Here is a 14,769-nt window from a genome sequence, read left to right on the forward strand (position 1 = left end):
GACCAAACAAGTCACAGTAAATTATGGTGTTACAGAAAATTACCATAAACATTTATAAAGTAGTGCATAACTAGTTAACAAAATATATAATACAGTTTTTTATAGATGTCCTAAAAATTCAACAATATATGGCAAATGTATACAAAATTGCATTTTGTAGACACAGATAGGCACGCACAGGCCATAAGTTTAGTAACATTTGCATTTTGTTTGGGCTAAAAAAAATACAATTTGTTGTTTTTTTGTAGATTTTAGCCACTGACGTTTGTACTTTCTCATAATCACGTCACAGGTCACTCAGTGAATGTATTCGTACTGTTTTTCAAAAAGATAATCGTTATAGAAAAAATAGGGTATATGCAACATGTTAATAAAGTTCTTCACTCACTCGTTTATTAAACACTCGCTTCGTTCGTGCCAAATCAAACTCGTGATTAAAGTGACGTTTATCAAACTTCTTGCATAATAAATTATTATTTAATTAATAAAATTTTAATATCCTATAAAATGTTTCCTTTCAGCATTTTGGGGTAGACTTGATTAGGTGCAACCATATGTTTATCAGATATTTAAATGCCCTGTCTATGCTAATAGAGGAACTTTTGAAGCCACCGTTAAAAAAAAATGTCATTTTAAATCTCAAAAATAACTAATAAGACCTAGGACCGTACAAAAACCAACATGGCCGCCGTTAATTCTGCAGTTTTCAGAATGCATGTGGCATTTTTCCTGCAGTATTTTGAACCGGTCACTGTTTAGAAAGAACACGGCCCAAACCTTCCTTTCTTTATGAAAATATCACCGCCGCCTGAGATGCATTAAATTGCGTCTTGACGGTCACTATATTATCTAATAGCACAGGTAAAACTTACCAGTTTCCAATTGGTGTTGCGACACAAACCCTCTGGCGCCGAAACTAACGGTCGGTGCCAAGCTTCGTACTTAAGTGCCAGATCGTTTCCCTCAAAAATACTTTTTTTATTGCAGTTTAATATAACATAATTTTTAACAGTTTTGATTGATTTACCCGTAGCCGTCAAAGATGAATAAAACCTTATCCCCATCAATCAAATGCGTCAATGCCCGGCACACCAACATTCGGAAAAGTATTCGCGGCATCCAACCCTGATCCGTACTCCCCTGATGCCTCCCTCCGCGATAGGATTTTCCGCGATTTCTGAGCATAAATCTTTCGACTTTTCCGCTTTGCCGCGCAACCGGTCGCCTGACTCGTTCTGCTTCGCGTTCCAACGAGACGAAGAAGACATCATTTACATTTGTTCCGCTTTTGTCTCTTTGCCGCGATATTTGCGGATTACCGGGAATATCGAGGTGTTTGCCGGTGACGTAAGCCTCTTTATTTCTTTCCAGACGTGCTCGTTGAGGATAAATTAAATTTTTAAAGCCTATACGTGTGACAGGTTTGGCTGGTGGGTACGTTGACGCCAATTGGGATGGTTAGATTAATGTGGCTGAAGAGAGATTTTGATTGGAATTTGCAAATAATACGATGGACCAATTCGTCACTCTTACCTCAGCTAAAAATATGTATTTTTGAATATGATAAGGAAGTAGTCGCGGAAATGTTATAAGAGAACCTCTAAACAAACCCCTTTTTCCTTGTAACACCCGAAATAATTATTCATTTTGTGTGGAAAACTCATATTTCATTTATTTCAAATTATCTAGTGTTGTAATGAGACATGATTGGAAAGATCTTTTGTTCGTTGGGTGTCTCTATAGTAACTTTGGTTGTGTTATTTGGAAGCTAATAGCATTTATATGCTTATTCATAATTTCCTTATATTTTTACACCTCCAGGGTCAACTATCAGAGATAAAATAAAAAGTACCAATATGAAAGTTTGGACAAACCAGTAGTTACTGTAGTGAGTTGCTTTTTTTCGTAGATTGTATTGCTTAAACTAATTTAAATTTACAAAATTAGCAATGTTTGAACTATTTTTTTTATTATTATTAGCACTTATTGCTTAACAGAAATTACAGTTGTACTGCAAGACATTACATAAACCAAAAAAAAAAACAAAATAATAAACTAATAGCGATCTATCAACATCCGATTGCAAATCATATTTGAACTATTAAGCAAATAGTTTACCGATGTGATAGAAATGATTGTGAAAGTTTAAATTAAATATTGAATATTAAATACATTGGTAAGTAGGTGATATCAAATTTCAATATGTCAGGCAAACTAGGGATTGACTTGTTTTTTATCAAATTTTTGCTCTCCGCCGTCCGTGACTTACTCTGTTAAAATTCCATAGTCGATTTAATGTAACTTTAAGCCCTTTCTTTCACAACAGTCATTGCAAAAGGCAATTACGTGAAAATATTCGAAAAAAAGAAAATGCGGGAATCAATTCCAAAAACTAGTGGTCACAATAAACAGAAAGAGTTTACAGTCGTTGCTCAGATCAGAAGCATATCAAAAACCAATTTTAGTTTTGCTTCTCTGGCTCTAACGCACTTAGGGGAAAAGGTGGTTTTTCATTTTTTTATTAAATAGCATAACACTTATTAAGAATCATATAGTGGCAGCAAATTCGTATATCCATGTCTATGTTCAAAAAAAGTGAACATGAAAGATTGTAGTACACTCATAAAACATAAAAATAATAAATATTTGCTAGCCAGATATTTCCGTTCTACTACCAATTTTCAATTCCGAATTGTAAATTATTGTCTCGTAAAAATGACTGCTGTATCTGTATTTATTCAAAAGTCTTAATTTTTTTTTTTTGCTTAAAAAGTAAGGGAAAACATCTTCATATCTTTTTTTCAAACTCAAGCTATTGTGAAAAGTAGTAGAAAAGAAACATAGTTACTTACTTACCTAATTTTTAAACTTACTTTAATATTGATAATAATACCAGAATACCATTATGCCATATAGTTTAATAAGTAACAAATAAAATGCCAAAACAGGTAGGTATAGAGTCCCGAAATTTACTTGTTTTATTCTATTTAATTGTTTAGTTTATTTAAAATTACTTTTGAAATAATACTTTCAACATCGGTATGTTATTAGATGAAGATTCTGATCATCTCAGGAAAATTATATATCAGTTTGTTGCACTAAAATGCCTTGTTAGTTGAAAAAGCGGTTAACATCGTTTATGCAAAACGCATCCATATTACATTATGGCAATCTATTGTATGTATGTATGTATTGGTTTGGATATCATAATTAATTAATGCTAATATATATATATATATATATATATATATATATATATATATATATATATATATATATATATATATATATATATATATATATATATATATATATGTCAAGATGTGATTTTCGCTGTATTTATTTTTTATTGTATTCCTCTTTGCTACTAACTAAAAATATACATACTGTTTGCATTTCAATTTTTTGAAAAAACACGAAATGTAAGTTATAGGATAAGAAATTCCAATACAGAGTTATAAAGAATTGAATAAAGACAAGATTTAACCTTCCACCACCAATTTCTTTTCGTTGATAAGAGAAATAGGTTGAAAATAAAAAAAACAGAAATTTTGAAATTATTAACGAGCTACTATGTATTCCATAGGTAAAATTTTATTTATTTTTTTTTTCAAAGAAACTTCCCCAGGCTACTGTAATGCTTTTTACAAAAGTCGAACTCGCTGACGTTTCCTGTTGGCTTCTTCAGAGCTAGACTGAAACTGGCTCGTATTTTACTCTGTACCTGCTTAAATATTGCTTAAGGGGGCGGGGGTGCTAATGAGAGGTATAAACTCCGTCTCGGATGACTGATTCGCAAATTGGGGACAGGTAGAGACGTAAGGCGCGATTAAGATTGTTAGGTTGTTTATAGATTTCTATAGAATCTATAGAGTCTATATAGAGTCTATAGTCTATATAGAGTCTATAGTCTATATAGAGTCTATAGATTCTATAGAAATCTTTAAACAACCTAACAATCTTAATCGCGACTCAGGTCTCTACCTGTCACCAATTTGGCAATCAGTCATCCGTGACTGTGTTTATACCTCTCATTACCCCACCCCCCTCCTCAGGCAATATTTAAGCAGGTTCAGAGTAAAATACGAGCCAGCTTCAGTCAAGCTCTAAAGAAGCCAACAGGATCATTGTCGAGACGTCAGTAATTTCGACTAGGCAAAAACCGACGCAGGAGGAATCCGGAAGTTTTGTAAAAATCGCATTTTCTTGAAAATGATTCCACCAATTTCTCACGACTTCTTTAGTAATAAATTCCGCAGGTCATACTGAGCGAGATACAGCCCAGGGGCGTTATTAGTGGCACACCTAGTAAAAAAAAAAGTCACTAAACATGTTGAAATGGGTTCATTAACATTGTCTCAAATTTGTATTATTATTAACGCGTCTCTCGATACGATAATAGCCATTTGATTACAACCGAATGCCTCCAACAGAGCAACTATTTTTAAAGCGGGAAATTGGCGTAAAATTCGCTGATATCGTCAATAGGTTTTTATCGCGCGAACGTAAAAACCGTTTAAGTTTACATCGTTTCGCGGAACGCGTAAGCGTATTTCGGGTTTCCAGAGTCTCTCCTCCCGATACGTCGACGTCTCCAGCTCGAACTAAAAGCCTTTTGCTCTATCTAAGTAAATAAAAGTGCGCCCGAGATCCCGCGAATAGAGCGAATATAGAGATCGTTTTCAAAGTGAATATATTTTTGTAGCTTTGACGCGGAAACGTGTGACGTGTGTCGCAGGAGACGCAGCAAAGCTTTCGGCGTTTTGTAATTTAAATCCTGAGGTTAGGGCTGAGCTCAACGTTGACGACGCTGATATTTTTATGGAGTGCCTACTTGCTACTGAAAACAATAAGTATTTGAATTTCGGCGGATTGAATTCGGGAGAGGGAATTCTTTTCATCACGGAATCTGGTTTGCGTTTAAATGATGCTTCCCAACGATTATGCCTAGCTATTTATCTTCTCTGAAATGAATGTAGAAAACAATATGTATGGTCCGTTAGTGTTCATGTGTGCTCTAATTGAGTTTAAATTGGATAACTTTGGCATACATTTTCTACCTCTGTTGTCTAGTCAGGAAATTCTCCACCTAAATTCCCAAATGGATGCTATGGATTTGACTTTAATTTTATACAGAATGAAATTATTATATATATTTTTTTTGGGATAAAACAATTTTCTAGGGTTTAGAACCATGTCTGGTCAAGATAATATTTGACTATTTTTTAATCTAAATTGCGTTATATTGGCATAAGTGTAAAAGAGATGCAGTTAATACCTGCGTGGTATTTGTAATCTTATATATAAAGCAATTTTAATTTCATGTTTCTTAATAATTCCTTTGGAGCCATGGAATAGGTGTTCAAAAATGGTTTTCGTGACAAGGCATTTTTGAGTTTTTCCGAAGGCTTGTTATAGAAATGCTTACATTCCTGTGTTGGAAGAGAAAGATATTCTTCTAATTTCTTACCCCCTAAACACTGTTGCAAGTCGCTTCATGCATTAACTTTGGGAGAGATCGGATGCTTACGGTCTGTTTTAGCCACTGATGTTATTTTGACTTTAGTGAACATATTCATGCTGTTTTATCAAGTTGTTCCTAAAAACTAATGGACCTAGAGAAAGTACAGCTTACATGTCGAAAACCACTTCAGACACTCATTTTTAAACACTCGCTAAGTAGTTAAGCACTCGTGACTGAAGTATCATTTATCCAACTTGTTGCATATTTTTTGGATTATTGTTATTTACAAATTATTTATGGATCCCACCATGTGGTCTTAATTGGTTTCTGCAATTACGATGCGCATTTTATTTTTTATTATTTAATTTTTTCAGTTACAGATTTACTAAATGCGGAGGAAGTAATGGGTGTTTTTTTTGGATGTATAGAACTTTAAATTGGCACTACTGTTCAAGATGACGACCGATTTAACAGCTGTCAAGTGATTTATTCTCAGTTTGGTTTGGCAATTCATCATGAATAGACTCACGCCTGAACAACGCTTGCAAATAGTGCAATTTTATTTCGAAAATAATGGTTCTGTGCGGAATACGTATCGCGCACTACGTCCATTTTATCGTCGATAAAATCGTCCATCAGAGCAGCTAATTCGATTAACCATGGAACGTTTTCGCACCACGTTTACTCTTATTGATAACTCGCATCCCCAGAGACGCCATACGGTGCGTACAGAAGAAGCTATTGCTGCTGTAGAGCGTAGCATTGAGGAAGACCCGAATGAGTCCATCCGCCATCGAGCACAGGAATTGGATCTGTGTTCATCCTCTTTATGGAAGATTTTGCGGAAGGATCTTGGTTTACGTGCTTAGAAAATCCAACTCGTGCAAGAATTGAAGGCCAACGATCATCAAGTAAGGCGTAGATTCGTCGAATGGGCCCAAAACGAGATTGCCGTTGTTCCCGATTTTCATAAGCGAATTTTGTTTAGCGATGAAGCGCACTTCTGGTTGAATGGCTACGTCAACAAACAAAACTGCCGCATTTGGAGCGAAGCTAATTCTCAAGTGTATGTCGAAACACCATTACATCCAGAAAAACTGATTGTTTGGTGCGCTTTATGGGCGGGTGGAATCATTGGTCCGTACTTCTTCAAAAACGATGATGGCCAGAACGTTACAGTCAATGGTGATCGGTATAGAGCTATGATTACTAACTCTTTCATTCCTGAATTGAATAACCATGATGTCCAGGAGATGTGGTTTCAACAAGACGGCGCAACATGTCACACAGCTCGTGCCACAATCGATTTATTTATCGAAAGACACGTTTGGTGACCTCCTAATTTCACGTTTTGGACCCGTAAATTGGGCTCCAAGATCTTACGATTTAACACCACTAGACTACTTTCTGTGGAGCTATGTAAAGTCATTGGTCTATGCGGATAAGCCACAAACGCTTGACCATTTGGAAGGCAACATTCGCCGTGCTATTGCCGATATATGGCCACAAATGTTGGAAAAAGTCATCGAAAATTGGACGTCCAGATTGGACTACATCCGCGCCAGCCGTGGCGGTCATATGCCAGAAATCATATTTAAAATGTAATGCCACAAGATTATCTTTCGGATAAATAAAATTCATGTCAATCGAATAATCCATCGTTTTTTTTATTGCAGCTTAAAATTCTATACATCGAAAAAAAAACGCCCCTTATTATTTCTTCTAATATTTGGACGAATATTTTAGAATATACGTATTCTGAATCAAGAGGCATCCTTATTTAAACACCCTCTATATGTATTACACAATACAACCACCTCCGCTAAGTTAAAGAGACAAGTTAAACTGATTAAAAAAGTTAAATAAGTTGTTTTGATAATTAAATTGGACCTTTTTAAAATTTTATTTGATTAATTCCACTGAAATTTCATAATAAAAAATATTCAAAGAAAATTAGTTTACCAAACACCAAATATTTCATGAAATTCTTCAGTACAATTCTGATTGAAAAATTCATGGTATTTGTAGCAGTTAACAGTTTTTTATTTCTTTGTAAAATGTAAAAAATATATTCCGTGATATCTGTGCGTTGCATGCAGAGCTTTGTTAACAGAATTTTCGACAAGATCTCACTTCTCAATGTCAATTTATAAATTTGTATTTAAATGTATTTCGATTGAATTGATTAAAATGTCAGCGAGAACCTGATCAACGAAATTTTTCGCCTTATTTTTTAATCCGTGAATACGAAAAAAAAACATATGTTTTGTTATTTTTTTTAAATTAATATTCCAGGCTTGCCTTAATTTTTATCACACGGACAATGAGATTCATCTCATATTGCGTGCAGTTTTAAAAACTAATTTCACTTGGCATAGGTTAGAAGTATTTGTTAAGCCAAATACACAATTTTAATTGTAACGGCAAGTATTAATCAGCATATTTTGGGAGGGGAGGGGGTGCGAATCGGCGACTCATTTTGGGTTAATTTCGGGAGTCTCCGAAAAAAAAACTCATTTGGGACCCCGCCGGAAGGGAAGCGAAATTTTAAAAAACGAGGGTTGTTAACACCAACGATTAAACTTAATTATATTTGCAATGGGGATGATGAAAACGGGGATGGAAAACGACCTCGTAAAAGGTTTTCGGACGGGGCCGGCCACAGGGTCGCGATACATGCGTTTGCTTAGTGCGTATTACGAAGTTTTGAAAAAGGTTGATTTTCAAGTTTGTAAACAATCAAGTCGATATCTTCTGCATTTCTGAACTAAAATTTCGGTAATGCCATTAGAGGATTTTTCACCTTCTTGACTATTAATTCATTGCATAAAATTTTAAATACTATATTCAATAACAGAACTTGATAATTAAAAAAAAAGCAATATTACATTGCTACTAAAAACATTGACCTTCGTTAAATTTAACAAGGAAGTACATCTGGCAATTTTAGTTTTTTTATAAATATTTCACATTATTAAAATTTCTTTTTAGAAAAAAGCAGCCCTATAAGACTCTTAAAACAATATGAGAATTAGAGTCAAATGTTCATCACATATTATCTAAGCTTTCTTGTCTCAGTTAAATTACTCAATGAATATGTCTTACATATTCAAAGAGTCCGGTTACAGTCTATTATGCAACATGTTTTATAACTAACACATTAGTCACGAATATTAAATAAACAAGTGTCTGCAGAAGTTTCAGAAGTTTGTAAACGTGTTGCATACTATAATTTTCCTACCATCGTCACAGTGTATATTTGGGTATTTTATAGTATGAATTGGAAAATAGTATCTTATCCAGCAAGTTTGATACAATGGCACTTTAGTCACGAATTTGAGTAATTAATAAAAGAGTGGCAACCTGTTGCATACTATACTTTTAAGACCATTAGATCCGGTGCATTTTTACAAAACAGCACGAATACGTTCACTAAGTGACTTGTGACGCTACCATCAGAACTAACAAACTAACAGAGTAGAGTAGGAAGTTGAAAAAATATTTTTTCTACTCCCTTCTGTAAAATACTTCAATATATCCGAGCCACTTCGAACATTTGCGATATATTATCGCACGGCTTGAATTTTGACGTTTGTCAATCCTGACGTTCATGTGAGTAGATCTATGCGTGTTGTCACTCGTTGAATACGCACTCGCTCCACTGTGCTCCGCTCGTGCCAAATAATGCGGTTTCCCGCACTTGTAGAATATACTATTTTCAACTCCCTTCGTCTTCGAATCCGAAACATTTAGGACATTTCCGGATATTACCACGCGGGTTTGGAAGCAATCGGATGTTTTTGGCTTGAATTTTGAAGTTTTTTTTGCAATTCTGAAGGTCATGTCATTAAAAGTGTTCGTATTGTTTTGCAAAAATGTACCCAAAAACTAACGGTCTTAAAGAAAGCGTAGTATACAACACATTTACTAAACTTTTTTAGTCACTCGTTTATTACGCACTGAAATGCCGTTTACCACACTTGTTGAATAATATACTATTAAAATGTTGCTTAATTAGTTGCATGTTCCACATGAATCAGTGAATATCATATACGTGTGTGAGGAACGCATTAACAATAATCGAATGATTTTAATAATTTTGGGATTTTAGATTGTTGATATCAGTTTAATCGTATGTGTATCCAATAACCGCACTGCACAGTTTGATAAATATTTTACTAAAACTAAATTAAAATAAGCACTAGCCGATGGCCAACAAGACAAACGATGGTCACTTTTGGGATTGATTTTATTTACTCGGAATCAATTCGCGTTTATTCAAATGTCAGTATATAATTATAATTTGAAGATAAATGTTAAGTGGGTGTTTTAAGCATTAGTGCGTTTTCGTTTCATATAAGGAATTTCGATCTGCGGATGAAATGTAACTTAACTTCGATTGTGGTGCACAGAAAATCGATACGCATTTATCTCTAGCCTCTGAGAATTATAGTTTTATTTTACTTTTGAATTGAATTGAACATTTGAATCTAATTTTATTAACAATAATTTATTAAGTACATTAAATATTCGTAAGGTTCTATGATGAAAAGTTCAGATAGTCATAAACTAACTAGTCACCCTAGATGGTTTCATTTCATTAAGAATAGTTTATTATGCAACAAGTGTGTGCTTAATAAACTAGTGACTTACTAAACATGTTGCATTCTGTACTTTTTCTACGACCATTAGTTTTTGGGTACATTTTTGTAAAACAACAGGAATACATCCAGCCGTCGGTAATATCTTCGAAAACATCAGATTGCTTCGAAACCCGTATGCCAATATCCCAGAAATGTCCGAAATCGCTCCCAGCCGTAGAAACCGAAAGTGACATCCTAAAATGAAAGTTTGCGCACCTTAGATCGGTGTATAATTGTATTTAAGACGTCACCCTCGTTACTCACGGTCCGGAGTCACTTCAGACGTTTCCGTATTTTAGTCACATGTTTGGGAGCGATAGGATGTTTTCGGTAGATTTTAGCCGTGCTATTTTTTATTTCTATTTTGTAAAAGTTACTGAATTCTACTGGCCACCGAAAATGCCACACGTTGTTGAACTTCTTCAGCCACTCATTTATTAAGTACTCGTGACTAAAATGGCGTTTTTCAAACTTTTTGAGTACCAATTCCATATGCCGTTCCGCGCCGTAGCTGCCGTATGACGAATCAATCCATAGGTAATGCGTTCCTTCAATAAACCCTTTCGATATATTGGGAAGCAGTAACTCAATATAATTGTTGTTAGTTTTGCTAGTTGATTTTTACGTTTTTTTATTACAGAGAGGTAGTGACGAGCTGCTATCGCAATCCAACGTCACAGTCATGGCTCCATCAGCGCCACATGCCGATAATAACAATCAAGAAAATGCCAAGAAGGTAAGAATCTCATCGGTGATAGTATTATAAATGACGAGTGTTCATTGAAAACCAGGCATGTCCTAATGTAAACATGTAAACTAATTTCAAGAAAAACATGAAAAAATTTTGGATATGTCTGATTTAAACTGAACTATGGATGCCAATTTAAATTATTTTTGCTGATTTTTAACGACTCTTATTTAACGAATCAGTAAAACTTAAAAATATAGGTACCTTAAATCTTTCGGTGCACACTTTACCTAAAATGTGGAGATTACCTGAATTTGAAGGAATAATTTTTAACTGCCGCAACTTTAATTTAGGCCCCCTTATCTTGAGATACTTTTATGAATTTAGGAACTTTTGCGGCTTATAACAATTAGCGCCTATAAATTCGTTATAATCTGACAATATAATAAATATAAATAATCCTCGTGTAAACTATGTATAAATTATCGTAACCGAGCCCTTCACTGATTTTATCGTTTTTCTCATATTGGACGTACATGAGATTCATAGAAGAACTTGACAAACGAAAAATGAATTACGCTTCAAAATGTTAGTATAATATCGTACTCGATCCGTCGTAAATTTGAAAAATGATAAATTGTTCGTTTCGAGTGAGAACAGGCAACAGTATTGGAGCAATCATCGGCACTTAAAAAAAGCAAAGAAAAATTGCCGACGCGATCATGGCAACACCGCGGGGAATGATTTGATTGCCATTCAGCGGAGAAACAATGACGGTTTGCGGGGCCGCAACGGATTAGATAACGGGGCGCAATTACCGGTTCACCGGAAACAACCCCCTGCCCATTTAGAGGGTGCCGTCCCATACCGCCCACCCCTCGGGCCTACCACCGGGCGTTAATGATAATTTGAAAGGCAGCGCGTGCTTCTATCTGGTTAGAGCCCGAGGTGTTGTTTCCTGAATTTTTTTCTTCCTCGCCATAAACGGGATTAAGGCGAAAAATGTGTTTTGCCAAACGCCCCGTTATCCGCCGGTTTGCCCGTCAAATTAAACTAATATTAATAGAAAGCGAGCGTTTATTTTGCTTATCATATCGTCGTATATAATTAGAACGGAAAAGTTTAGATCAGAAATTGCTACGTTTGACAAGCAAGGGACGCGCCGGCGTCATAAATAAATTTTTTTCTTACACACCGACGGCTAAAGATTTTTGTGGCCCGGGTGCATTTTTGAATAGTAGGGACAGAACTTCCGAGACACGACATTATTGATGTATATCTTGTACAGGGTGACCCGTTTAAGAGGGGCGCGTACCTTATCTCGAAACCCACAGGGGTTAGAAAAAAAAATTAAATACAAAAGTTGTGTCTGTTAAAATTACCTTTTTTTTTTAATTTTTTATATACAATGTAGGAATACCCTACATTTTATTGCATTTTTGGAAGACAAATTCAACGATATATATGAGTATGGGATCTGTCTACAAGTAAAATTAATTAAATTTGTTTTTTCAATATGTCCGCCGTTTTGAACAATACAAGTATATGATAAGTTCGAAACGGTGCATCACAGACCCATACTCTCATATATTGTTGAATTTGTCTTTAAAAGTACTATCCAAAAATGCAATAAAATTTAAACTATTAAAAAAAAATTAACTTTGTTTTACCACCCTGTATATACAAAAAATGACTATTAGGGAAATGAATAAAAAAGTAAAGGCCATTTTAAAAGAAATAATTTTTTTTTCTAACCCCGTAGGTTTCGAGATAAGGTATAGGCCCTTCTTAAACGAACCACCCTGTACAAGATATACATCAATAATGTTCTGACGTGTTGTGTTGTGATGCTACCATTAATGCCGTTTTTCCACCTAGAAAAATAAAATTCACCTCCCAGACTATACCATCTTCGCTAGATTTGCGTCGTCTTTCCTTCTTTTCACCGACGGTTTTACATCATCATTCTATTGACTTCTTCAGAGCTTAACAGAAAGTGTTGAATTCGGTTTCAATTAAGCTCTAAAGAAGCCACCATGATGATTGGTGACTCCCAAAATTTAAAAACACGTCTACTGTAATATTCACACCTCTTCTGGATTCCTCCTGTGTTCGATTGATGATAAATCGAACTTGCTGACGTATCATCCTGTTGGCTTCTTCAGAGCTTAACTGAAACTGTTCTGTTTAGTTTATGTTCCAGTTAAGCTCCGAAAAAGCCAACAAGGTACCATATTAGGGAAACTGATGGTCCTAGAACTTAAAAAAAATAAATAAATAAATCGACCACGATTAAAATAGACATTATTTTCGTGCGGTGGCTTCATATCCATTTTCATTTTTAATACTCAGTTAATAAAAACAGTTAGAGTCTGCGCTGTTTTAATCTCTTTTATTAACATTTTCTGAAATAAATGTGGAAATTTCATTTTAATAACCTTTTCACCAGATTGCGTTTTCTAATATATTCACAATAAAGAAATACGTTTCTCAAAAAAAATGCAATGATATGAATTTTATTACGTTATAATCAAGGGCCCGATAACTCAGTCAAAGCGGCATCTTTATCCCGATCTAAAATATGGATAAATAAATATGAATAAAAGGGTTTGTTTGAATTTTGGTTAGTTTTTTTTTTAACTTAAAAATAGTTAAGTCTAGGATTTTGTTCTCCCATTTTAATTACATTTCATCACATTACATTCATATTACTCTTAAGCGTCATTGACAAATCTCTCATATTGGCATTGGGAAGAAAAAGTCCTACATTAAAGCCTCGCTTAACTTTGATTTTATTGAACCGTGAATGTCTGTTGCAGGTCGGTGAACCGGTGGGCAGAAAAAGCACTAGACTGTACATGATTCCTCAATTGCTTTTTTTATTGCCGCTTTAAACACTGCTATTATAATTTTCCGTGAGAAATAACTGTCACGTCATTAAACCTAGCCGATTAACGTTATCGACATTTATTTTTAAATAGTGCGTGCACTCTTTAATATTAATTAGATAGGCAGCTATTATTGAATTCAATATGAAAAACGGACAATGGTAGAACGAGAAACTGGAACTAAAGTCAATAAGTAAATAAGCAATGAACTATACAGAGACAAAAAGTATCAGTGTAACTTCAAAAACAATCAACATGTTTGGCCTAAATTGAAGGAATTCTGAAGATGTGTTTTTATTGTAGGAAAAGCTGGTCGTCATTACTAAATAAAATTAGAAACAATTCAAAATATTGACTTACTTTTTGTGTAACGTCAGAGGGCGTCACTTCCAACTGGCCCTAAATACTTAATTTTTTAAATTAATTATTTTAAATAAATTTTTTAAAGGGCATATCGTAAGATTAGCTTAAAACCGGAATAGGAAACTTTATTCTAGTCTGGTGGGAACTGGTATCAAACTGTTCAGAGTATGCACATTCAAAAATGTCTTTTCCGATTTGAACAGAACCGTTCTCGGACCGTCCCAGAATCCGTCGAAACCAGACAGTGACATAAATATCAATTACAGTTTTGTTATCTCCCTTTACGAGGTGTTAAATGTCTCTCACTCTCGGGCCTCTGTATACAATGATCCATCGAAACATCTTTACAGGAGAATGTTGTCGACGTCAAATAGGACTATAAAATAAGGCAATATCGGGTGGACATACATGCTGCGCTACATTGAAACTATTTCGAGAAGTGTTAATACCGGAGCAGTACGGGTATAATTTTATTAATTTTTACAAAAATATATAAGCACACAGTGATCCATTTCTAAGTGAAAGAATTATACATGAATGTTGCGGCTAACCCAATGGTCGGTTCCAAATGTGTTTTCTTGATTTGGACATTTTCTTCGTGGACCATAACGTTAAGACCACTAGGTATGAATAAAAAATTGAATTTGAAATTCAGACGGAAATTCAACGGATTTGTAGTCATAGCGTATTCCAGAACTATTATTTATGTAATTAAAAAAAATA

The 14,769-nt window shown here is 34.6% G+C and overlaps 1 protein-coding gene across 15 annotated transcripts in view; it reads left to right on the forward strand.

The window, feature by feature from the left end:
- Positions 1 to 14,769, forward strand: part of LOC132703146 (polypyrimidine tract-binding protein 2) — a 569,388-nt gene that overhangs the window by 490,077 nt on the left and 64,542 nt on the right. For all 15 annotated transcript variants that reach the window (XM_060672251.1, XM_060672258.1, XM_060672266.1 and 12 more), the window contains one exon: positions 10,748 to 10,843. In XM_060672251.1, the coding sequence (XP_060528234.1) occupies positions 10,748 to 10,843 (96 nt within the window). The remainder of the gene's footprint in view (positions 1 to 10,747; positions 10,844 to 14,769) is intronic.

The sequence above is a fragment of the Cylas formicarius genome, unplaced genomic scaffold (assembly GCF_029955315.1).
Source record: "Cylas formicarius isolate icCylForm1 unplaced genomic scaffold, icCylForm1.1 PGA_scaffold_6__28_contigs__length_40554024, whole genome shotgun sequence".
NCBI lineage: Eukaryota > Metazoa > Arthropoda > Insecta > Coleoptera > Brentidae > Cylas > Cylas formicarius.